This window comes from Panthera leo, chromosome B4 (genome assembly GCF_018350215.1).
Source record: "Panthera leo isolate Ple1 chromosome B4, P.leo_Ple1_pat1.1, whole genome shotgun sequence".
NCBI classification, from domain to species: domain Eukaryota; kingdom Metazoa; phylum Chordata; class Mammalia; order Carnivora; family Felidae; genus Panthera; species Panthera leo.
The window spans coordinates 132,082,489-132,105,795 of record NC_056685.1 but is presented as its reverse complement, the minus strand read 5'-3'; the positions used below and the strand labels follow the sequence as shown (position 1 = coordinate 132,105,795).

The 23,307-nt window shown below is 60.3% G+C and overlaps 1 protein-coding gene across 2 annotated transcripts; it reads right to left on the bottom strand.

The window, feature by feature from the left end:
• Positions 1-488: 488 nt before the first annotated feature.
• Positions 489-23,189, bottom strand: SYNGR1 (synaptogyrin 1). Of its 2 annotated transcripts, none has more exons than XM_042947848.1 (4): positions 23,031-23,189; positions 6,509-6,746; positions 4,921-5,066; positions 489-763 (listed from the first exon to the last, which is right to left on the bottom strand). In XM_042947848.1, exons 1-4 carry the CDS (start codon positions 23,127-23,129, stop codon positions 542-544), a joined length of 705 nt encoding a protein of 234 aa, XP_042803782.1. In that variant the 5' UTR covers positions 23,130-23,189; the 3' UTR covers positions 489-541. The 2 variants fall into 2 exon arrangements, with proteins under 2 accessions (XP_042803782.1, XP_042803783.1); XM_042947849.1 differs by lacking the exon at positions 489-763 and adding an exon at positions 3,094-3,397.
• Between the last annotated feature and the right edge of the window lie 118 nt (positions 23,190-23,307).

Sequence of the window (23,307 nt, the reverse complement as noted above, 5' to 3'; positions counted from 1 at the left end):
TCCAGGCCTCGGTTTCCTCAGCCACGAAATGGAGACGGCCCCAACACCCACAGTAGGGCTGCCGTCACTCCGGCAGGCGACAACTCCCAGTGTCCTGCAGGCATTCACACCCACCCTGGGGCCAAACTTTCCCGGCATCATCCGGGTCTATCTCTCGCACCGCTCCCACCTCCGGTACCCATGGGGCCTCCTCCGTCCCTCGTCTTCCTCCTTTCCGGGACCGTTTCTCTTTCACCACCGGTGCCAAGCACACACCTGACACACAGCAGGCACTCAATGAACACTCGACGACACAACGGATGAACGCGAACACCCCCAGCCCCCGCCGGACAGACTTGCACACGTGTAGATGCACCCCCAACACCTTACTGCCCCATCCCACCCCGAGCTGCCCTGGACGTCGGTGGAACGAGGTGCTGGGCAGGGCAGCCTGGGAGGGCGCAGGGGTCTGGGCGTGGGCGGTGGGCGGTGGGGGGGCGGGGAGGGCAGGGGCGGCTGGGACCGGGGCAGGGACAGGCGAGGGGCAGGCGGTCACTGCAGCTCAGTAGCCCTGCGACTGGTAGCCCTGGGGCTCGGCGTCAAAGGCGTTGGCCGGTTGCTGGTAGGTACCACCCATGCCGGTGGGGTCTGGCCCGGTGCTGGGCTCCACGTAGGGGGCGTAAGGCATGCTGGAGTCCTGGCTGGGGTCCATGTAGTCCTGGGAGAAGAGGGCCGAGTCGGCGCCAATCTGATACCGCTGGAAGGCCAGCATGGCCTGGCCCGCCTGGGGACGGGGGCCGGCGGGGACGAGGACAGGCGGGAGGGGATGGTTAGAGGAGAGACAGACAAGAACGCTGGGTTAGTGGCAGTTAGTTCACAGGACACAGGCAACAGAGGGCTAAATATCCTCGAAGCCCCAAAGATGAGACCAAGCCTGACTGAGGGGCAGAAGTGTGTCCTTGTAGCCAGCCCTCAAGAGACCCAGAACCACACTGTCCATCCAGCCAGAAAGACCTTCAGAAGGTCTTTGGGTCACTATGGGTCACCAAAAACTTTCCACTGTGGAGTGTTAAGGTGGCCCCAAGGCCACAACATCCTCCTCAAACTGTGTTCTCGGGGGTGTTACGTGGAGAGGGGAAAAAGTTTCTTGGTGTGCTGGAAAACCCCCTAAAAGCCACCGCACCTCTCTTGCGGCGAGGTGAAACCATGTAACTAAGTTCTGGCCAGCACACTAGCTGTCCCACCCGTTGACCTGACACCCGGAGGGCAGATGTGGGGCTAGAGCTCTCGCAGCCACGCAGGACCACGAGGTCCATGAGCTAATTGTAGGGACGGAAGGGGCCTGGGTCACTGGAGACTTCTGGAGCCACGAGGCCAGTCCCGGACTGTCTTCTCAGACTTGGACTTCATTTAAACCACTGCTATTTACAAGTTCATTTGCTGCTGAACCTAATTATAACTAAAACATTTGGTCAAACAAGTTTGGGAAGCTGAGTTCAACAGAGTAGAAGAAGTTTCAGGGCCACGGGACTTGTTAGGGCCTTGACTGACATCTACTGGGATCCCCGAGGGGAAAACTCTGGCAGGCGACCTTTGCCAACCTTACCGGACCAATGAAGCCCTCTTCTCACGGGACCTAGTTGGGAAAGACTTGTCTACAGCATACGCACAAAGGTGGGAAATTCTTTTTCAGTAAAAGCTATTACGTTGTTATTAAGGACAATGACATTGACCACCCCCAGCTAGGGAATGAATTTAAAACATACTTTTTAGGTTTACGTTGAAAGCCTTCCCCAAAGATCTTTCTAGCAGGTAATCTTCCTGTGACGGAAAGATGCTAATGCTCTACATACCCATTTCTGGGCTGGGAGGACTGAGGCTTAGTGAAGGGAGACCTCACGGCAGAGTCAGTGCCAGAACCCAGACCTGAACCCAGAGGTCCTGCTCCTTCCCAGGCCAGGGCCCTCCCCATCTCCTTCCCATGGATCAGCCCCCTCACAAGGGAATAAACCAACCAGGAACCTGAAAGGGCCATCTGGTGAGAGGCGGGGGGAGTGTGCTTGGCATTTTATTCTAGAAAGTTCCAGAAGCCCAATGACTAGCCACTGACTTTTGATTTGTGTCATTGGTAAAGGCTCTGAGGGGCAGCCCTTCCTGAATACTGTTTAAAGCAGTGCAGGAGCCTGAGAAAGGCAGACCAGGCCCGAAGGAGTTGAGCTGAGGGAATTAGGCCTCCCTAATTCAAGAGGCCACAACACAAGAGTATGGGGGTGGGGGGTGGTGCATGGGACCCTGCTGGACTCAGGTGCAGAGGGGAGGCTGGGAGTTCTGCTCGGAGCCCAGGGACCTGGTGGCCCACCTGGCCCTGCTTCTTCAGAGCAGGTGTACTCTCTAGGATCTCCACCACGCAGCAAGCCGTGTGCACCGGTATGCCTCTAGCGTTGGGAAGCTCACTCTCTTTGTGCTTTGCTCTGGGGGCCTGTTTGCTCTGATATCCCCTCAACTCCTGGAGAGTGGAGAGATTGGTGGTTCCCGCCCAGGCAGCTAAAGGCCCCCAAACTGTAGAACTGGAGGTCAAAGTCTTTTGGAAGAACGAGGGCTCACCACACGAGAATCGCCCCCAAAGTAGAGATTATGGAGGGGTCTCTGACTCCCTGGAGAGAATGGAGGAAGGAACGAATGAACGGAAGAGCCTACATTTATTGAGCATCTCTGTGCCAAGCTCCGTGCCAGCCTTTGTTTCATCCACACAACAGCCCTGAGAGGTTGGTCCACTGGGTAGTGAACTGAGGCTCAGAGAGGTGCAGGGGTTTGCCCAGGGTCACACAGCATGTGAGAGCAGGGCCGGACCAGGAGTCCTCTGATGTCCTCGGCCAGGCCTCCGTTTGCACCCAGGCTCCATGGGAACTGTAAGGTCAGCCTTCATGCTGCAGCAAGGAACAGGCTCTCGCACCGTGTCCACAGATCAGTATACCAGTATAGAGAGCCAACGCCAACCCTCTGATAGCCCGTGGCCGTCTGTCTGGGGGAGATTTCAATTTGTCTTCCCCTCCCCAGCCTGTGGGCCCCTGGGGCCAGGGACCCCGTCTGATCCATCACTAGGCACAAAACAGCTGCTCAATAAATGTTTACTGAATGAATGGACATTTGGAAAAAGAAAGGAGGCAATGAATGCATAAGTGGCGAGTCTTAACTGGCCCCTCAAGCCAGCCACCCACTGCCCTGCGTGCCCTGGCATCCTGGCCATTTCCGGCAGAAGGCTGCCCCCATAACCTTGCCACTGGGCATGATACAGGGCGCTCCCCGCCTCGGGAAACCGGCAGGCCTATGGCTGTGCCGAGGCGGGAAACAGTGTGCTGTATTCCTCCTGGAAGGTAAGGTCCTTGAATCTCCGCACGGCCAGGGCTGCGGTCAGGCTCTGCCGGGAGAGAGCAGGGGTGAGGACGGTGGGGAAGAGCTGGGAAAGGCAGAAGTGCCAGCAGGGAAGCCGGCCTCAGTGGGCACCTGTCCGTCAGGCTTTCGGATCTGCCCCCGGAAGTCCTGACGCCCAATCACTCCTCCTCCTCTGTGAACTCCACCCCCATCTCAGGGCTCACTGGTCCAAACATCTCCCTGTAGCACCGGGTGGGCTGTGTGGTTCCCATACATGGGGCATCTTCTGTGGTCTGAGATCCCCTGGGGTCACTTGGTTCTTCCTGCCCAGCCCTGAGGACACGGAGGGCGGGTGTGACCACCGCTGGCGTGCCGGGGCCTGAACCACAGGTGTTCTCCTCCAAACCCTGGCTCCCAATATTGTATTGGGACAGGGGCCCCAAGAAAAAATGGATATTCAGGGGCCCTCAAAAAGAGCAGGAAGTCACTCCAGGACAAGCCCAGAAGGGCAGAGGGACAAGGAGGCCTGGCTGCAGCAGGCTTCGCAGGAAGGGCTAGGGCTGCTTGTATTTAGCCCCAGGGTCTCCTTGCAGAAGGCTGGGCCCAGGGCTGCTCTAGGGCCTGGAGGGGAAGGGGGCTGCACGCAGGGGAAAGGAGAACCCTTGAGATGGGGGCCTGGAGCCCATGTGACCCCGATATCACAGGAGGGAGGTGAGGAGAGAAGAAATACACCGAGGGGACCTGACCCCAGTGGGAAAGAGGGCCCAGCCCTGCTGTCATGCCCGTGGGTGCTGGAGGTGTAGGTCCAGAGCCTGCCAATGGGTGCCGTTTGTGGGCCCAGAGACACGCTTTCTTTGACCCACACGGTATTTTTTTTTTTTCTAACTTGAATAAATTGCTAACACGTAACGATCAGGTTTCACACAGAAATTCAGATTTCTGGCTTCTCTGGAAAAATGGGAAGACCTGGGCTGTGTGGGTCCCTATTCCTGCTTTGGAACAGGGATCAAGGGTGTCCCTTTGGGGGCATGCACCTGCCGCCCGGCCCACTCACGCCTTCTCACGTGCTGCCTACCACACGGATATCTGAGTTTGTGACACCCCGCCCCCCCAAATCCAAACTCCTGATTTTTAGAGATGGGAAGATAATGGGCCGGAAACCTAGAGGCAGCCCCAAGAAGTGGCCCAGGTCTCCCGACACCTAGGCCCGGGCTCCTAACCAGCCTCAGAACTGCAAAGCCTTATCTTTCTGTCCAGACCTCCACTTGGGTCTGCAAAAGGTTAGGGTAAACGCCCACAACCCGACTACCAGAGTGCTTGGGAGGGGCGTTCATGACCACTGGAAGGTTGCTCTGTGCCAAAGCGAGGGTCTAGCACCACTGTGTGACCTTGCTGGCGATGGCAACAGCCTCCTTCCCGGGAAGCAGCCCGTGTGACTGCTGAGGAGAGAAGCAGGGGCACGTACAGGCTCCAGGAAGCAGGATGCAGGCCCCGGCTAGGCTGAAAGGCCGCCCGCTCGGGAGCCTGGCTGGGGCGGGCAACTGTGGGCTGGGTGGGCCGTGTACTCACCCACGTGAAGATGGAGAAGAAGGAGAAGGTGATGGCGGCCCGAGCCGCATCTGTCCCTTCATTCATCGGGTTGTCTTTGGGCTTGGACACCTGCCACTGGTTGGCCAGGAAGCAGAAGCCCACGAACCAGAGGAAGGCCCAGAAGGCTGGGGTGTCCACGAGGGCCAGGCACAGGGGCCGCGCACAGGAGAGGGCGAGTGGGGAGGAAATGGGGAAAACGAGCAACAGGGAGGGGTTTGGGAGCACGTCTCCCACGCCCCACCCCCACCCCCATAGGGAGAGGCGGGGGCAGGGGGCACAGAGAGGGGAGCACAGGGAAGGTGAGGCGAGAACAGGGAGGTCAGTCAGACACAGAGCAGGAGGGAGACCACAGAAAGGAGCCGGGCCACGCAGATGGCAAGGCCAGGAGCAGAGGCAGGGAGAGCCAGGGGCAGCGAGGGGAGGGGAGGGGAGGGGAGGAGGGAGAGACAGAGAGAAAAGTCAGTTGGCCTAGGTGCGCATTTCTGTTGCCTTAGCCAAACACAGATTTCTCAGCTGAATCCCCGCCCCGGGACGTAGTCTGCCCCTGCAGCAGTCTGGGAGGAGCACTGATCCGACCCCCTGGCCAACGATAGCCTCCCAGAAAATCGGGCAGAGAGAGGATGAGGAGGAGGCTGGGCAGGGGGGGCAGCTTAGCTGGGCAGGTCTGAGCGTTGCCTTCTCTTGTGCTCGCAGCCTCACGAGGCCCAGCCTCACGAGGCCCGAGCCAGGTGAGCGAGGGTCCTCTTGGGAAACCGAGGCCCGGGGAGCTTAGCAGTGGGAGCCTTGTGGCAACGAGGTCTTCTGTGGGTCCCCAGGGTCTACCCAGAGAGGACCAGAGCGGCTCAGACAAAGCGTGTGTGTGCCAAAGGGCTGGGGTAGCTAGAGACCAACATCTCCCACAGGCACTGCTGGGGAACCCTGGGGTGCCGTGGACCACAGCTTGAGAACCATTAATTTCATTCTATCCTTCAAGTCTATGGGACCGGTCTCACTGCTTCCAGTCAGCCAGCCTCACCCTGAGGATCCCAGGCCCAGTAATGGGGGGAGGTCTCAGCCAGAGAGCCGAGGCCACAGGCAAAGCTTCACGGCCTCTCAACCCAAGCACCCAGTGAACAGACTTCAGAACTCGTGGGGTCAGAGGTCGGGTCAGCTCTGCCAAAGGCTGTTTCTGGAGGACGAGGGCAGCAGGTCACGTCAGGTCCTGACCCTCCCCGGGCCCAGACTGTGTGCCAGGCGGTCGGTCCTGCCTTACGAGGCTCTCACGGGGGGTGGCACAGGGGAGGCTTCAGAGAGAAGGGAAGCTGTGTCCCCTCCCCGCCACGGAGCTGTGGGCTGTTCCGGGGCCTCAGGCCCGGCCCTGGTCCCACCACTCCCTGTTGCCAGCCACGTGACCCCCAAGTCTGTCCCCTCACCCGCCCGCACCTCAGCTTCCTCATCTGGAAAATGGGCGATGGGGGACGGCTGCCTCCTCGGTGCGCGCGAGGATTAACGGGCCCACGGCCGGACGGCCCCCTGCCGGCTCTGTTGTGCTGGGGGGGGAGGGGTGCCCACTGGGCGGGGGGCTCACCTGAGACACCGATGTCGGACAGGACGGCTTTCTTGCGGTCCTTCACGCTGCTGATCTGTGGGAAGTACACATCCAGGGCCAGGTACAGCAGGCAGGTGAGGAAGGCGAGCACGCCCACGGCCACCCCATAGCTGCAGGCGTTGGGGTTGCGGTTGTAGATGCAGAACTTCTCGCCGCCTGAGTTGTTGTTGAGGTAGCCCTCGTTCACAATGGAGCCAAACACCACAATGGAGAACACCTGTGGGGGGAGGGGCGGGGGGGGGGGGGGGGGGGCCAGGCATGAGATCCAGGCCGGCCCCTCGCCCAGCACCAGGCCCGGAGAAGGGGAGGCTACCCGCCTCGGCCCGCGGCCTACCCCTACCCCGGGGAGCCCTCTTCACCCCCGACAGCCACAAGGCTCGTGCGAAACAGGCATTTCAGAGGGGAGGCCCCGAGAGGGAGGGCAACTTGCTTCGGGTCACACAGCGCAGGAGGGGACAACCCCTTCCTTCCTCCGCCTCAGGCAGGAATGACCCTCTGACCACAGATTTGGCCCTACCAACCCACCGTCCAGGTCCTGGGAGGTCTTCCTGGGCCCTGACACCAAGATTCCTCTAGAATTGGACCTGACCTCCCAGAATGAGTGGGGCCATGCCCTTCTGGGAGGTGAACCTGCCAAGCTCCCACCCCCAGCCCCCCTAGGCTGACTCCTCTAGACGCTGGCCCATGCCCACCCCCACCGGCAGCCCCTTTGCCAGGTTTATTTCACTTGGATAGACGGCCAGCCGAGATGGCCCCCCACCACCCCACCTCCTGGCATTCACGCCCTTGTGCAACCTCCTTCCCCCTGCGTGGCGGCTGGGCCTTGTGATTCACTTCCAACGGAATCTGTGCAGAGAGCGACAGATAACATCTCTGCGAGGAGGTTGCAAGGACGCTGGCTTCCACCTCGCTCACCCTCGCTTGCCGCCTCTTACTTGCTGGCTCCGAAGGAAGAGGCTGCCTTGGTTTGAGCTGCCCTCTGGAGGGGCCCATGTGGCTTTTTATGGTTTGTCAGCCATAAACAAACACACAAATTAAAAACAAGAAAAAAAAAAAAAAAAAACGACACCGCTGCAGCTGGATGAACCTTAAAAGAGGTGGAAAAAGAGGTGAGGGAAGCCAAACACGGAAGTCAACCCCCAGGACAAAAGCCCTAACAGACAAAACAGAGACAAGAAGCAGGCGAGAGGTGCCCCGGGGCTGGGGGAGGGGAGGACGGAGAGCGGTTACTTAAGAAGCACGGAGCGTTCTTACGGATGATGAACGTTTTGAAACCAGACAGAGGTGACAGTTGCGCAACATCAATGCCACGGAAACGCGCGCTTTAAACTGGTTAATCGCGCGGCATGCGAATTTTTCTACAATTAAAGACAAGGCTGTGGGGCTGTGTCCTCGTTCAGCCGTGGGCACAGCGGTGGCCATGGCGGCCCGTGAGCCACGCGTTTGCCTGTCCAAATTCGAGAATGTGCACACAGCCACGGTCCAGACCCGGGCCGGCGTGCTGGCTCTCAGCCCGGCCCCGTCACAGGTTCCACATCTTCGCGGCCACCCCAGGAGGTGCACAGGGCAACTCGTGCTGCTCCCAGTTAGCAGCGCAGGAAAACTGAGGCACAGAAAGCGCAGGTGGCACTGTTGTCAGCACTCCGGGCTGAACGGGGACCCGGGCGTCCTGATCCTCAGCCCTGTGCTGTCTCTCACCTGACTAGGCTGACGCTCGGCCTCAGGGGGTGGGCCCGGACGGAGGTGTGGTCTTTCCAGACACCCGGGGGGCCAGTAGTGTGAGTGAGTGCCAAGTGTGGCGCTCCGGGGCCCAGGAGGGGAGAGGCAGGAAGTCCTGACTTCACAGCGATTGTCTAAGGAACTCCAGGGCTACTGACAGAGTCCTGACAAGCAAGGCAGCCACAGGAGATGAAGGCAGGCTCTCTCATGGCCAGCTGCTTGAGTGGCGCACGGCACAACTCCGGGACTGCCATTCACAGAGCCCCCTGGGACCTGTGCTCCAAGACAAGTCCCAGGTTCCTACCAAGGAACTGCCAGGTCGGGAATCCGAGGCCCAGCCCCAGATGTCACCCAACGTCCCCAATCCAGCAGAATGGACAAGCTACTCGATTAGAGGGGGCACTCCAGACCCTAAGGGGTCACACAGAGTTGCTGAAGTCAAATCCCAGGCCTCCTTCTTATGCTGTGTGGCCTCAGGCAAATGACTTAACCTCTCTGAGTCTCCGATTGGAACTCTGCAAAAAGTGCCCTTCCCTCCAGGGCTCCTGACAGAATGACACGCAGGCACCCTGAGCAGAGCAGGTACACCAGGGGCTGAGCCACGGTTAACTCCCTTCTCCAGAGGCCCGAGGAAAAGCGGAACGAGCACCAGGAAGGCCCTCCTGAGCAGCACTTCCTGGCAGACATGCTCCGCCAGGGGTGGGATCAAGGGTAGACCCCCTTCCAAAAGCAGGCCAGCAGGAGGTGGGAGGGGAAGCGGGCGGGCGGAAGTTGGGGCTTTGGGGACAGCAGAGGAGGAACCATTAAGATGGGGCCCTCTTGGGGGACAGAAGCAGGAGTCCCTGAAGAGGCCAGGAGGCACGTGCTGGAGACAGAGTGTCCCCAGGAGGGTGAGGAACAAGATCAAAACAGCCTCCAAGGAACCGGCGGGGCCCCGGAGCAGCGCAGAGAGAGGAGCTCAGTGCCCGCTGCGGTCCTCCTGTCCATCCCACGGCTCTGGCACACAGGGCGCTCCGCGGTCAGGCATTCCTCGAGGTCGAAGTCACCTTGGGCGAGTGGCTTCTCGGAGCCTCGGTCCCCTCATCTGTAAAGCCCTGCCACCGCAGCACCCTGAACCACTGGCGTGTCGTGAGGAACGGACGAGGCCGTGCACGGAAGGGCCTGCAGGCGACGCGGAGCCGGCACCCAGAAAACGCCGGAGTGATGCTAAACAAGCAGAAGGGATAACGAAGCAACGGCAGGCGGTGGCCGTGCCGGGAGGGGGGCAGCGGCGGTCAGGGAAGGGAGCCGAGGCAGTGATTTTTGAGCTGAGCTGAGAAGCCAGCCCTGCCAAGATGGGGGGAAGCGTGTTGCAGGCAGAACAGAAAGGGCAAAGGCGGGAGGTGGGAGAAAAGCCTGGCTGGAGCAGCGACGGAGGAGTAGGGCTGGAGGTTCACGAGATGCGGCGGGAGGGAGAGTGGGAGAGACGGGCGGGGGGGGGGGGGGGGGGGGGACCAAGGCCAGGTGGGTGGGACACCGTGAGGAGGGTGTGACCACAGGGGGGTGACCGGATCTGTGGCTCACCGTCCCCGCCCTGCAGCACGAAGCTCCCTGAAACGATTCCCCCACGGCCTTCCAGACACAATCCGAGCTTCCGAGGGCTGGTGGTCCAGTCCCTTGCTGTATGGCTCGCCCACCCCTCCTGGGCCTCACCTCCCTCCGATGCCTGATCACTGCTTCCCCACCTTCCCACGCCCCGGCCGGTTGCACGGTTTCTTCTCTGAACGTGGTTTCTACGAGCACAGGTCGCGACCGGTGGCGGCGGGGCAAGCTGCCACGAGGCAGGCAGGGCCTGACCCCCAAAGCCGTGAAGGGCAGGGTGAGCTCAGGAGCCACTTCGGGCTTAATCTCACTTGATCTGACTTAGGTCTGAAAAGGGCCACCCTGGGCGCCGCGGAGAGAGGAGCGTAAGGCCAAGGTGAAAGCAGGGAGACCCGCCGGGGGGCTAAGCAGCGCCCGGGGGGGGGGGGAGGAGGGAGGAGGGGCTGGGCTGGCGTGGGCAGTGGTGGCAGTGGGACGGGGTGGCTGCTGAATGCGGAAGGTAAAGCCACTGGGATCTGCCGACACGTCTGCCGTGGGGATGAGAAGGAAGAGCAAAGGGCGGGGCGCGGGGGGCTGGGTTCCGCGACCCCCGGGAACAGGTGTGCACGCCACGTTCCCCGCAGGCTGCACAGCCGGGCCAGGGCAGGGACGCTCACCTGGACCGGGCCTGAGACTCTACAGATGGAGAAGCGTTGCCAAGGAGACACAACTAGTCCCTCGGGGTCCCCGAACTCCCTCCGGGACCCTGTAAGCCCGGGGTTCGCGACTCCACTTAGCTGCCGTCTCTCCACCCACGTGGGACCGAGCCCCCCAGGAGCAGGGATGGGCCTCGGAGCTCACATCCCGCGGTGGGAGGAAGGGGGGCTCCCTCAGGACCTACTGGGGGACTGAAACACCTGCTCCTCACTGCACGCGGGCCACGTCCTTGTTTTCATTTTCCAGCCGTGTGCGGGCACCGGCCCGGGGGCCGCAGCTGGCTTGGGGGGGTGGGGGGGCGGATACAGACTCAAGCCCAAGTCCCTCCGAGCCCAAAGCCAGGGCTCTGTGTCAGGCAGGCGGTAAGGCCGGATCTGCAGCAGGGAGCGCACGGAGCCGAGAACCGGAAATTAAACCAGAATGAAATTCTACGCTGCTGTGGCCAAACTCTACCTAACAGGCGGACCTGCTGGAGGGACTGGAGACGGGTCTGTGGTGGCAGAACCAGCGGCCTGGAAACAGGACAGGGTGGCCTCAGGGGAGGCTCCACAGAGGCCGCTGGTCACTGGAAGGCACAGGAAAAACAATCCCTTTTCCTCGAACTAAAGAAAATGCTATAGAAAGCAGGGGGGGGGGGGGGGGGAAGGCACCAATGTAAATGGACCAAGGCTGTTTTTTCACCACCTTTATAATCCAATCCTGGGTCTTTTTAAAAATGGATTTAAAAAAAAAAAAAAAAAAAAAAAAGGGATTCCAGATGGCAGCTGGAGCACAGCTATGTCAAACTCAGAAAAACACATCGGAAGGTGTCTCAGACTCTCAGGATCTTGGGGTACTGGTTCAGAGACACAGAAGCGGAGACCCCAGAAGTGTCACACCCCGCCCCCACTCTGCTCAGCCATCCCAGACGTCGGGGTTGGCACGGATGTAGGCTGTGTCATAACTGTGCACCCGCTGTTCCGCCCGCCCAGAATGCCCTTCCCCACTCTTCCATCTTTCAAATAGGATCAAACTCCTTCTCAGTCACTCCCCCTCCTTCCCAGTCACTCCCCCACCCTGACCCTGCACACACTCATTTATGGGTCTGTCGCTCCCAAGAGACCTGAGCTAACCCACAGCCTCTGCAGGGGCCCCGCATCGACTGGGAGCGCCTGACGGAAAACATCTCAGTGAATCCTCACCAAAACCTCTAAGGAAAAAATAAAGGTAAAAACATGCCCACAAATCAGGCTCACTTAGCCCATTTCACAGAGAGGGAAGCCTGGCCTCTGGCTGGCCCGTAACAGGCTGGCCCACAGCGGGTAAGCAGGGCACCGGGCTCTAGCCCAGACCTGCCCGCCTCCAGCCCCACTCCAGGACGGAAGTCAAATCCCTACCTTCAGCTGCCTCCCCAGGAGTGAATTCCAGGTCCCAAACCCTAGAATGAGCGTGAGTCCCAGGAGGGACACCTGCCGTCCCGAGCTGTGTCACCACCCCACTGTGCAGGAGGGGCCGGGCCCACATCCGCACACAGAGCTGGCAGGCCGCGCCTAGGCCACTGGCGGGCAACAGGCTGCCCCGGGCTCATCCTCAAATGCCATCCAATGCGGGGCTAGCCCTACTGTTTCATCCTGCACCAAGTAACCCAAATGACGCCGTGTCACCCATGCTGGCCCAGGCCACTACCACCGCTTGCCAGGAGAGGACAGCAGTTTCCCTCCTGGTCTCTATGCGTTCACTCCCACCCCTGCACCATCCCCTTTACAGTAGCTGGAGAGGTCCCTTTAAATTCTGTTTTTTAATGTTTTTATTCATTTTTGAGAGGGAGAGAGAGAGAGAGCAGGGGAGGGGCAGAGAGAGAGGGAGACACAGAATCCGAAGCAGGCTCCAGGCTCTGAGCTGTCGGCACAGAACCCGATGTGGGGCTCAAACCCATGAACCGCAAGGTCATGACCTGAGCCGAAGTTGGATGCTTAACCGGCTGAGCCACCCAGGCGTCCCTGGGAAGATCCCTTTAAACGTGTCATTCCCATGCTCCGTCCTACCCATCTCCATCCCCAGGATGGATACCTCGCCCAGCTGCAACCCCTGGGCTCCTGCCTTCCTCTCAGACTCCTTTCTCCCACTCTTCTCTAGCTCCCTCCCAAGCTCATTCCTGCCTCAGGGCCTTTGCACTTGGCTTTTCCCTCTGCCTGGAATACCCAGAGTTCCCCAGACCTTCCAGGCTGGCTCCTGCTGGCTCCTTCTCAACATCCATATCTCAGAGAAAACACCACTCAGAGGAGCCCTCCAGGCCTGACTCCCAGATCTACAATATTCTACGATATTCTACAATACGTTCCAATGTATTTCTTTGATAACGTCTTTATACGCTAACGTCCCTAGTTATTAGTTCATTTTTGGGTGAACATCTGCCCGCTGGACCCACAGGGAGGGTCAGGAAAGGCTTTAAGGGGAACGAACAGCAAGCCTGAGGTGGGCAGAGGTGCAGGTGGCATGGGAATCAGCATCCCTGGCTTGGGCCTCTGCTTGCACACTTCTGACCATGGGGAACTCACTCCCTAAAAGGGGGGGCTGCTGAGTTTTCTCCCTCACCTCCAGCTGAACCTGCCTTCCTGTCAGTGTCCCTACCAAAGTCCTCAATCCCGCCGCCTCCTGGGCCCCAGGGAAAGGCTGTGTGAGGAAAGAAGGAGCCGTGCTTTTGAGGGATGAGTCAGGCTGCCAAGGCCCCCCCACCCCTCATATGACCTCCCACAGGGTCATATGAGGAAAATGGCAAAAGCCAACGCAGGGGCACATGATGGGCAGTAGGCGGCCACTCTGCTTCCTGAAGGGCCTCGTGCGGAGCCGCAGGGCTGAGGCGGGGTCGGGGGTGGGGAGGCTCCCAGGGCCCCTTCTCTGCTCCCCTGCCCGGGCACCCTGTTCCGACGCCTTGGATGTAACCTGCAGGGGATTAGGCCGTAATCTTCCTGCAAGCTGTCCCTCGGGTTCTCAGCAGTGGGGGTGGGGAGGGGGCTCTGCTGGGCAGGGGCCCGAGCAAGCAGACCCCTGTCCCCAAGGTACTGAGACTCAGCCGGGTGATCTGAAGGCTCCCCCTTCTCGCCACACTGTTCCCACCTTCACCCTCCTGTGGCTGTGTGACCACAGGGGGCAGGGACCCTTGTTAGAAAGGGGGAAGCCCAGACCCAGAAACAAGCTGCTTGACTGGCCCAGGGCTGCAGCTTGGTGGCCGAAGGATCCAGAGGCCTCACCCCATAATCTTCTACAGCCCAGGTCCTTCCCCACCGGGCCCTGCCACCTCTGAACTCCCTGAGGGAGGGAGGGGGAACAGAGTCACCCCTGGAAAAGTGCTATGAACACCAACCGAGCACTGCCTGGGCCCTTCCGGGGCGGGACCTCATTTATCCCCAATGGCCCCATTGGCAGGCAGGCAGGCAGGCAGGCACTGCTCTCTCTCGTTTTGCAGCTGGGGAAACTGAGGCTCTGTGCAGTCTCTCAGCCAGTCACAAGGGCAGGGATAACCACCCGGGTCTTCCTCAGCTCAATGCCCGCCCCTGCCCTGCCAGCTCCTACATGACTGACGCCGTTGTTCACTCTCTCTCTCCCTCTGTGGGAGCCTGAGGTCTTCGGAGAGAGAATCTGGTCCCAGGCCCTGCCTCGCTTTCTAGAGAAGAAGGCACAAAGGGGGAAACGCCTTCTGCACTGACAGTTCTCATGGCCGTTCACATAGAGCACAAAAGAAGCAAGGAGGAGACAGCAAGCTTGGGGGGGGGGAGGGAATCCTGGAAGGCTTCAAGGAGGAGGTGATTTCTGCGTTGGGCCTTGAAGGTGCGGTGGGAGACCCCGAATAGGGGTAGGGGGTGGGAAGAGGAAGGCAGAGCAGTGCCCCCCACCTCATTCACCCACACGTGGAGCCCTCACAAGACGCCCCACGCTGCCTGGCCCTGGGGGATACAACAGCGATGTAACAGACGCAGTGTCTGCACCCCCACAGCTGACACCCGAGGGGGTGGCATCCTCTTCGCTGCTCTGCTGTACCTCTCGGCCTTTACCACGATGGCCCTCCCGCCCGGAGCTCCTTCCCCGTCTCCGCCTGGCCGACGCCGTCCCTCTCGTAACTAACCGTACTGCCACTTTTCCGTCCCTGACCTAGGTGAGCGTCTCCTCACGCTGGTGGCGCGCTCACCTCTGCATTTTTACTGGCGTCACCACCACGCTTCCCTCCGCCAGCCTGTGAGCCCTCGGCAAACAGCGGGCACGCAGCACGCGCTCGGGGTGGCTGCTAACTAGAAGACGACAGAGTGTCTGTGTCCTGCGGCCGTCGGGTCCGAGGGGAGGACGGAGAAATCGCTCACGGCCGGCCAGGTTCGGCTGAGAGAGCCGTTTAACGACAAGCAACCATGGATTTGGCAACGAGAGGGTCACAGATGGTGAGGGGTGGGGGAGAAAGCCTGAGCGGGGTGCATGTGAGAAACGGAGGGAGAAACCTTGGTGAGGGATGGAAATAAGGCACGTTGGGAAGACGGTGGGCAAGAGCCAGGTGGAGAGGGCGACACTGAGGATAGGGGAGAGGGACAGGGAGAGGCCAGTGGGCGTGCAGAGCTAGTGGGCAGGGAGGCCGGCCCGGGCCACAGAATCGGAGAGCCCAGGGGAGGCACGGGCATGAGGCGGCTGAGGGTGGGTGCCCGGCGCAGGAGGCTGTGGGTAAGGCCACGGGGGGAGCCCCGCTGGAGGGGCGCCAGAGAGGATGGGGTGAGGGCGCTACACAGCCTTGAGGGTCAATGGCTCCGAGGTCCCAGGCCCAGGGAAGCTGGGACTGACAGGTGAGAGGAGGACAGACAGGAGAGGGGAAGAGGTGGCCACCTGAGAGCACGCAGCTGCTGGAAAGACGGCCAGGCCTAGGGTGCGCCTGGCGAGAGGGGCCGAGGCGCGCGAGGAGAAGACCGTGGCAGGCGGCGAGGCCAGGGCGTGAGCAGGAGCACGGAAGCGGGCACTGCGACACCAGGAACGGAGGCGGCGGTGGCGCTAGAGAGAGCGGGTGTTAAGACGCAAGCATCTCAGGCACCTTCGAGGAGTAGGGGAGTGACCCGGGGCTGGCCTAAGATCAAGAGATCCAGGGCTGGCGTGAGAGTCAAAGCTGGGTGACAATGGTCTGGAAGCGGCCTTAGGAGCCAGGAGCACCTCCAGGCTCGGCAGAGGGAGGGTGTGAGGGAAGGAAGAGCCCCCCGAAGAGGGCTGCCAGGGGAGCGGGGTCGTGGGGGGAGGCCAGGTTACAACGCAATGTACAATTAGGGACGTTCAGAGCGGGGTCAGGGACTCGGGGACACAGGTCACGTCCTCCCGCACCCTGGACCGTGAGCTGAGAGCCCCAGCTCATTGGGGTTCCCGGATGACTGCGTTCTAAACAGTCTGGGCCTGGCAGCCTAGGGTTGTCCCAGCCAAACACCCACCCCTTCCCCACAGTCCCCTTCATCCCCTGCAGAGGGGGGCTGAGCATAGTCCCATCCCGGGAAGGGAAGCATTCTCCAGAAACACAGGGCCGTGAGCTGCCGTGCCAGGAGCCCCTGACACTCTGCTCACATACGTGGACCCGGGGCCCAGGCCCCTCTGCTGTGGGCCCCCCAAAAGCATTGTGGGGGTGTGGTTCTTGATATCACTTCTTTAAAGACGGACCAGTCCAACAGTCCCCAACCTGGAGTCCACTAGGAGCAAGCGTGGGGTTCCTTGAAGGTGAAAAGGTTGGGAACCAGCCCAAAATGACTATCCATTTCCCATGTGACAGATGGGGAAACTGAGGCCCAGAGCACATGGCATCTTGCTCAAGTCACACCACCAGTCGGGGTCAGAGGGGGTCGCAGAACGTGGCTTCAGGCCTCGAGGCCCCAGGCACTCCCCAAAGCCCTGTCCTGCCTCTCCTCCCCCTGGACAGCTGGTTCTTCCGGTTCTGGGCGCCAAGCGTGGCTCCCTTGCCGGCTCTGCCATCTGCCCTTCCTTTCCTCCCTTGTCTTCCTGGTTTTTCCTCCTCTCCTCCCCTCCTCCCCCAGCCTTAGTTCTTTCTCCCCAGGCTCAGGCCTGCCTCATAGCTCTGCAGGAACAGGTCCTGTGGGACTCTGCATGTGGCCGGGAACTCCCCGAAGCAGGAAGCTGTAGGCTGTCACCCCAGCTACTCCGGTTAACATCTCTGGGCCTCAGCTTCTCACCTAAAGTACTGAAACAACACCCACCTGACCAGGATGACGAATGCCCAGGGGGAGCGGTTATATGGCGGGCCCTTCAAACATGAGTCTTCACAAAGCTTAGAGTCTGCCCCACATGTCACAGATGAGGCTTGGAGAGGCCAGCATCTTCCAAGGTCCTGCTCTGATGACCCTGCTCCCCACGCCAAACCCCCGGCTCTCCCAGGCTCCCCAAGCTCCTGCACGGCCCCGGTACACGAGGAAATGCCCAAGACACAGAGCAGAAATCTACCAGCCGGCATTTCCTGAAGACTTCCCCCCTCAGTCAGCATCTCCTGAAGACCTCACTTACCAGCCAACGTCTCCCGAAGATCTTAGCCCTGAAGAATGTCTCCTGAAGACCTTGCCCACCAGCCAGCGTCTCCTGAAGACCTCGCCCACCAGCCAGCATCTCCTGAAGACCTCATCCACCAGCCAGTCTCCCGAAGACCTTGCCCACCAGCCAGCATCTCCTGAAGACCTCGTCTACCAGCCAAAGTCTCCTGAAGACCTCACCCACCAGCCAGCATCTCCTGAAGACCTTACCCGCCAGCCAGCGTCTCCTGAAGACCTTACCTGCCAGCCAGCGTCTCCTGAAGACCTTACCTGCCAGCCAGCGTCTCCTGAAAACCTCACCCACCAGCCAGCATCTCCTGAAGACCTCGCCCACCAGCCAAAGTCTTCTGAAGACTTCGTCCACCAGCCAAAGTCTTCTGAAGACTTCGTCCACCAGCCAAAGTCTCCTGAAGACCTCACCCACCAGCCAGCACCAGCCAAAGTCTCCTGAAGACCTCACCCACCAGCCAGCATCTCCTGAAGACCTTGCCCACCAGCCAGCGTCTCCTGAAGACCTCGCCCACCAGCCAAAGTCTTCTGAAGACTTCGTCTACCAGCCAAAGTCTCCTGAAGACCTTGCCCACCAGCCAGCACCAGCCAAAGTCTCCTGAAGACCTCACCCACTAGCCAGCATCTCCTGAAGACCTCGCCCACCAGCCAAAGTCTTCTGAAGACTTTGTCCACCAGCCAAAGTCTCCTGAAGACCTTGCCCACCAGCCAGCATCTCCTGAAGACCTCACCCACCAGCCAGCATCTCCTGAAGACCTCACCCACCAGCCAGCATCTCCTGAAGACCTTGCCCACCAGCCAGCATCTCCTGAAGACCTCGTCCACCAGCCAAAGTCTCCTGAAGACCTCACCCACAAGCCAGCATCTCCTGAAGACCTTGTCCACCAGCCAAAGTCTTCTGAAGACCTCACCCACCAGCCAGCATCTCCTGAAGACCTCCTGGCTGCTGACTCCATCCTAGACCTAAGAGATCAGCCACAGGCAGATGAAGAGATAAGGAAGATTCCAAGACTGTTAGTGCTAAATGCCAAAGGAGCATGTAATCTACCTCCGTGGATGTAGCTCCCTGAGTAAATGACAGGGCGGTGCCAGGTGCTGGGAGAGGACAGGCCATGCAAGGTCACATGTTTCCTGCCAGGACATTCGTCCCCAGCACCCTCTAAGGTCACGCTTCCCCATGGCAGCCACAGGGAGCTCTTCTGTGTTTCAAACCCCTCTCTGTGGCTGCCCACAGCCCTCAGATGAAGCCCAGAGTGTACATCTGCCATCCAAGACCTTTTCTGAGCTTCCCCCTGGCTGCCACTCTGGAGCACATTCACAGAGTGTGATGTCACTCACTCGCACACCCAGGACCCCGAGAGCTCACCATCATTTATTTCTAAAGCCCACTCAGACCTCATGCTTCCAGATATTTGCACACGCTATTCCCTCCACCTGGAATGCCCCTCCCCGCTTCTTTATCAGAACCAACTCAGAAGCCGCCTCCCCCTGGAAGTCCTCCATGCTCCCCTGGCAGAGGTAGCTACCCCTATTGGATTTTCTTCTTGTAGCATCTCAAGCCTCCCCAACAGTGCTTGTCGCTGGACTGACAGCGTCTCCGATGGGGCACACAGGCTGGTACTTGGCATGTGTGGAACGAATGACTGAATGCCAGAGCTGGCCAGAGGCTCTATCTCCACCCCAGACCCCTTTTACCCCACGCACAGCTCCCTGATTTTGGTGCAGGACGAGCTCAGCTTTTACACTCAGGGTTCTCTGGGATGACTGAGGGGGTCTGGTAAAAACAAGACCCCTTCAAGCCCCTCTTGGGGCCACTTCAACCTAGACAGGGAAGCCACAGGGAGCGCACCGAATGTGGGCGCTGCAGATGTCCAGGCTGTACCTCTGTCATTTGGGGCGGCGACACCTACCTTACTTACAGAATCCTGGGGTGTCACACTCAAGGCCCTTAAGAAATCAATCCTGAAAATGCCACCATTTCAGACATTTTATCATTTATTTTGCTCAAACTGAATATTAAAACACCAACAGCCCTCTCCTCTACCAGCACCGATATCCCTTCCCCGCAGGCCAGTGCAACCCTCTAAAAGGGAGACCGTGAAGCCCACGGAGAAGGTGGTCTTTTACAGGAAATCAGGTCGCTCCCTGCCAGAGCTCGGCTGCCCCCTCCTAGCTCCAGGGATAGGGAAAGGTGTCACAGACAGGCTGCAGTCCCGGAGCACCTGTGACCCAGCTCAACCTCCTCACTCAGATGGGGAGACCAAGGCACAGGGGTGGGCATGGCCGGTGCCCGGGGAAGCGGGCAGAGGCAGCCTTCTCTCGGCTCCCAGCCCGCACAGCCCCCGTCTCCCTCCAGCGGGGTCAGAGGTGGCTCTGAGCTTACCCTCGACGCTGCCCCAGCTCAGCCGTCCCCTCCTCACCCGAGGCAGGAAAGGTCCAAATCGGCTGGGCTCGCTGGTTCCCTCTCCGCCTTAACCAAAGCGGTCAATTCCTGCCGTGAGTGGTCACTTCACCAGGCCTGGGGGCCAGCGAGGGGACAAGGGGCAGAGAGGAGCTGAGGAAGCCTCCGTCAAGAGACAAAAATGTGGTGTCGGAGGTCCTGCTCCTGCCCCTGCGGCTCGGGTTCCAGGGTAGATCCAGGTTTGAAGAGGCCTTGAAGCTGATATGGCTGGGGGGGGGGGGGGGGGGTGCGGGGAGGGGGTTTCCTCTTTCAGAAAAAGATCTTTTACAAAAATCACAAGCCCATGTGCACATGTTGCTAGGGCCTCTCCAGGGCTGTAGAAGGGGTCTACGTGGCAGGGGAGTCGTCCTGGCTAGAGTGACCAGTCACCTAGGTTTGTGCGGGACTCAGAGGCTCCCAGACACATAACTTGCAGTGCTGAAGCTGGGAAAGTTCCAGCACACCAAGATGAACTGGTCACCCTAGCCCTGGAGCTAGGACTTCGTTCGTCTGAAGGCCAAGCCTGATGCCTCCCAGACCCCAGGATGCCAAGGGGACGCCAGGGCGAAGGACAGGTCACCAACGGCATCTTCTGCGCGCTCATCGATGAGTTAAAACACTTTCAGAGCACCACACATTTTTGAAAAAGACTGGAAGGAAGCACCGGTCCTCCCTAAGTGAGGGGATCACACGTGATTTTTTTCCACCCCACTATTTTTTTTTCTTTTATTTCTCCCCCTCCCCCACCATCGATCGTTTTTATTGTGGTAAAATACAACATAAAATGTACCGTCTCGGGGCGCCTGGGTGGCTCGGTTGGTTAAGCATTCGACTTCGGCTCGGGTCACGATCTCACGGTTTGTGAGTTCGAGCCCCACGTCCGGCTCTGTGCTGATGGCTCGGGGCCTGGAGCCTGCTTCCGATTCTGTGTCTCCCTCTCTCTCTGCCCCTCCCCCGCCCACGCTCTCTCTGTGTCTCTCTCTCTCTCTCAAAAATAAATAAACATTAAAAAATTATGAAAAAACGTACCATCTTAATCATTTTTAAGTGTGCGGTTCAATGCTATTAAGTACAGTACATTTATTCTGCTGTACAACCATCATAAGTGATGTTTTTATTTTCCGAAAGTCAGCAGGGATTACTTTTGGGATCAGAAAAAAAGAACTACACATTTCTTAAAGGTGTCACTTAGCCTGTCATCAGCTGCCTTTGCTAGCATAAAGGTAGTGAGCAGAGCTAGGAGGCGGGGGGGGGGGGGGGAGGTTTGGGCATTAGACGGTGGCTGGCCCAGATGACCATTATCCTTTCTGAACCTGAAATCCAGGATTCTGACCTCTTCCGGCTCCAGGAGAAGCAATCAATGTGCTTTGGAGACTCAGAGATTTGGCTTCGAATCCTCTGCCGCTTACATGCTCAGTAACCTTGGGACTCCCTGAGCCTCAGTTTCCTCAAGTGATGCAGGCCGGAGGGGAACTAGCTGGGTAAGCGTGTGTCCACCCCGGCCCACAGTGGGTACCCCATCCGTTACTTTTCCTTCCTGCTTGGACTGTCTCTCCGTACCCCGAGATAAGCCCCATTTATCCTTCAAGGCCCAATTTGATATCACCTTCTCCATGAAGCCTCTCTTGATTCCCACAGCAGGGAGACCCCTCTCCTGGCACTCACGGCCTCTACCCCGGGGCGGGGGGTGGGGGGGTTGGGTGGCACCTGGCTCCCTTCCCAGTAGGACTGTGGGATCCCCGAACACTAAAGGCTGCATCTGAGTCATGTCACTTTCCCTAGGGGCCCAGCAGACTCAGTGAAGCTTTGCTAAATGAAGCCATCACAGGCAGAAGTGACCCAAGCAAGCAAACCGCCCACACCCCTCACAAAGCCAGTGGCTTGACCCTCCCAGGCCCGTGGCCCGAGGGTCTGGCAAAGGGGAGCAGGGCATACAGCTGGCCCACCTGATCAGGCAGGTGCCCCCCAGAGCTCCATCTCTGCCGAGGGCCAGTTGGGGTCTCTGAGGAGTTGGAGACTGGCATACATGAATGAAGTCGGCACCAGAAACCCTTACGGATGTCCCCGGGTGCCAGGCCCGCTGCCAGGCCCTGTGCCGTCACTGCGGCTTCCCTGCCCTCAAAGAGCTCCCCAGCTGGTGGGTACTTGAGAAGAAAGGGGTTTACACATGGCCCCGCTTCTTGTGGCACCAGGAGGAGGTTTGAACGTTTTTAGACAGGGAAGAGTTAGCTTCCTTTCTCTCTGGGAGGCCAGAGATAAACACCCCAGCTGTCCCACCCATCAGACCCTAATATTGCCCGGGAAACCCAGGAAGTGAGGGAGTTTGAGCACCCTGAGGCCACAGCTGACCTCAGACGTAGCCCCTTGGGGTGGCTGACAGTGACCCTGCCCAGCGTCCCCAAGCCCAAGACCTTCTGGTGTGGGCCCGCAGGAATAGGCCCCAGGCCTGCAGAGGCCAGACCCTCTAGTGAGAGTGTCTGGGCAATGGCCAAAAAACCCTAGGGAGCCCCAGGCACCCCCCCCCCTCCTGCAGCAGGCTTCTTTCCCTGGGGTGCTGCCCAGACCACATGAACCCCTCCCTCTGTGCTCACTGTCTCTGTCCCATCCTCCTCCCCCACAACCCCAGGTCTGAGCAGGGACAACCCCCCCCCCCCCCCCCCCCCCCCCGCTGGGGAATTCTGACCCCTGCCAGGCTGGAGATCCAGAACAATCCCCTCTGCTTTCCCCTAATCCCCCCCACAAGCATCCAGGTGTACTTGCGTGGTGGGGGGGGGGGGGGAGTGCTGTCACGGATTCAGGAAATATCAGAGCCCACGGTGGCCGCTCCCACCTCTCTACAAACCGGGAAACTGAGGCATGAGAGAGGAGCTGCCTCTCCCCACGTCGGGATGTAACTCCTCGCTTCCCACTAACATTTCTTGGGTGGTTCCCAGCCCAAGGTCACGCCGCGAAGGAGAGGCAGCTCCCGAGCAAGCCACCTAGGTATCCGGCTCCCGACGCATCGCTCCACACCTTCCGGGCTAAGCCACAAAACCCGGTTTCCGGCCCTGTCCTCCTGGAACGTCCACGGCAGGCGCGGCGTGCGCCCCGTGAGATGATCCACGCCCTGATCCACCTCTCCCCCCCCCCCCCCAAACGGCCACCTGAAACCCGGGCTTCGTCCCCACGGCCGCTGATCCGCCCGGGTGGCCGCGAGCAACCCGAGCCGCGAGCTGCACAGCCGCGGCCTGGAGGTCACGGCGAAGGGGGGCCGCACGCGAATGGGGACGCCGGGAATCAAGGGCTACGGCAGCAGGGGCGGGAGCTCCCCCCGCTCCGCCAGCGCTGGGACCCCCCCCCCCCCCCGCCCGGGGCCCGGGAAGGAAGGGGTGGCGGGCGTCGGCACCCCGGTCGGAAGGCTCTCCGCCGGCTGCGGCACGCGTGCCCGGGGTCCCGCGGGGTCGGGGTCCGTCCGGGCGCGCCGCCCTTGCCCGCGCCCCCACCGCACCCCACCCCCCGCGCGGCCGGGCCACCCAGCCGTCCTTACCCAAGACACGACGCGCAGGATGGTGTGCGGCTGCCGGACCAGGGTGTGGGGGTCGAAGGCGCCCCCGGCTTTGCCCGCTCCGTACGCACCCCCTTCCATCGTGGCTGCACCCGCGCGGTGCCCCCCGCTCGGCGCGCGCCGCCGGCCCTGCGCGTGCGCGGCGCCCCCGCCCCCTCCCCTGCTCGCGCGGTCTGCGTGGCCGAGGGCTCCCGCCAGGGGGCGTCCTGTGCGGAGGGCGCGGGGGCGCGGGGGCTCGGGGCGCGCGCGCGCTCGTTCG

Bases quoted from the DNA above. Each gene is read 5' to 3' on its own strand.
- SYNGR1 (XM_042947848.1), bottom strand. From the start codon at position 23,129: ATGGAAGGGGGTGCGTACGGAGCGGGCAAAGCCGGGGGCGCCTTCGAC. The intron at 6,747-23,030 runs GTAAGGACGGCT...CTCCCCCCACAG, and splicing joins TCCTGCGCGTCGTGTCTTGG to GTGTTCTCCATTGTGGTGTT. The intron at 5,067-6,508 runs GTGAGCCCCCCG...TGGACACCCCAG, and splicing joins GTCCGACATCGGTGTCTCAG to CCTTCTGGGCCTTCCTCTGG.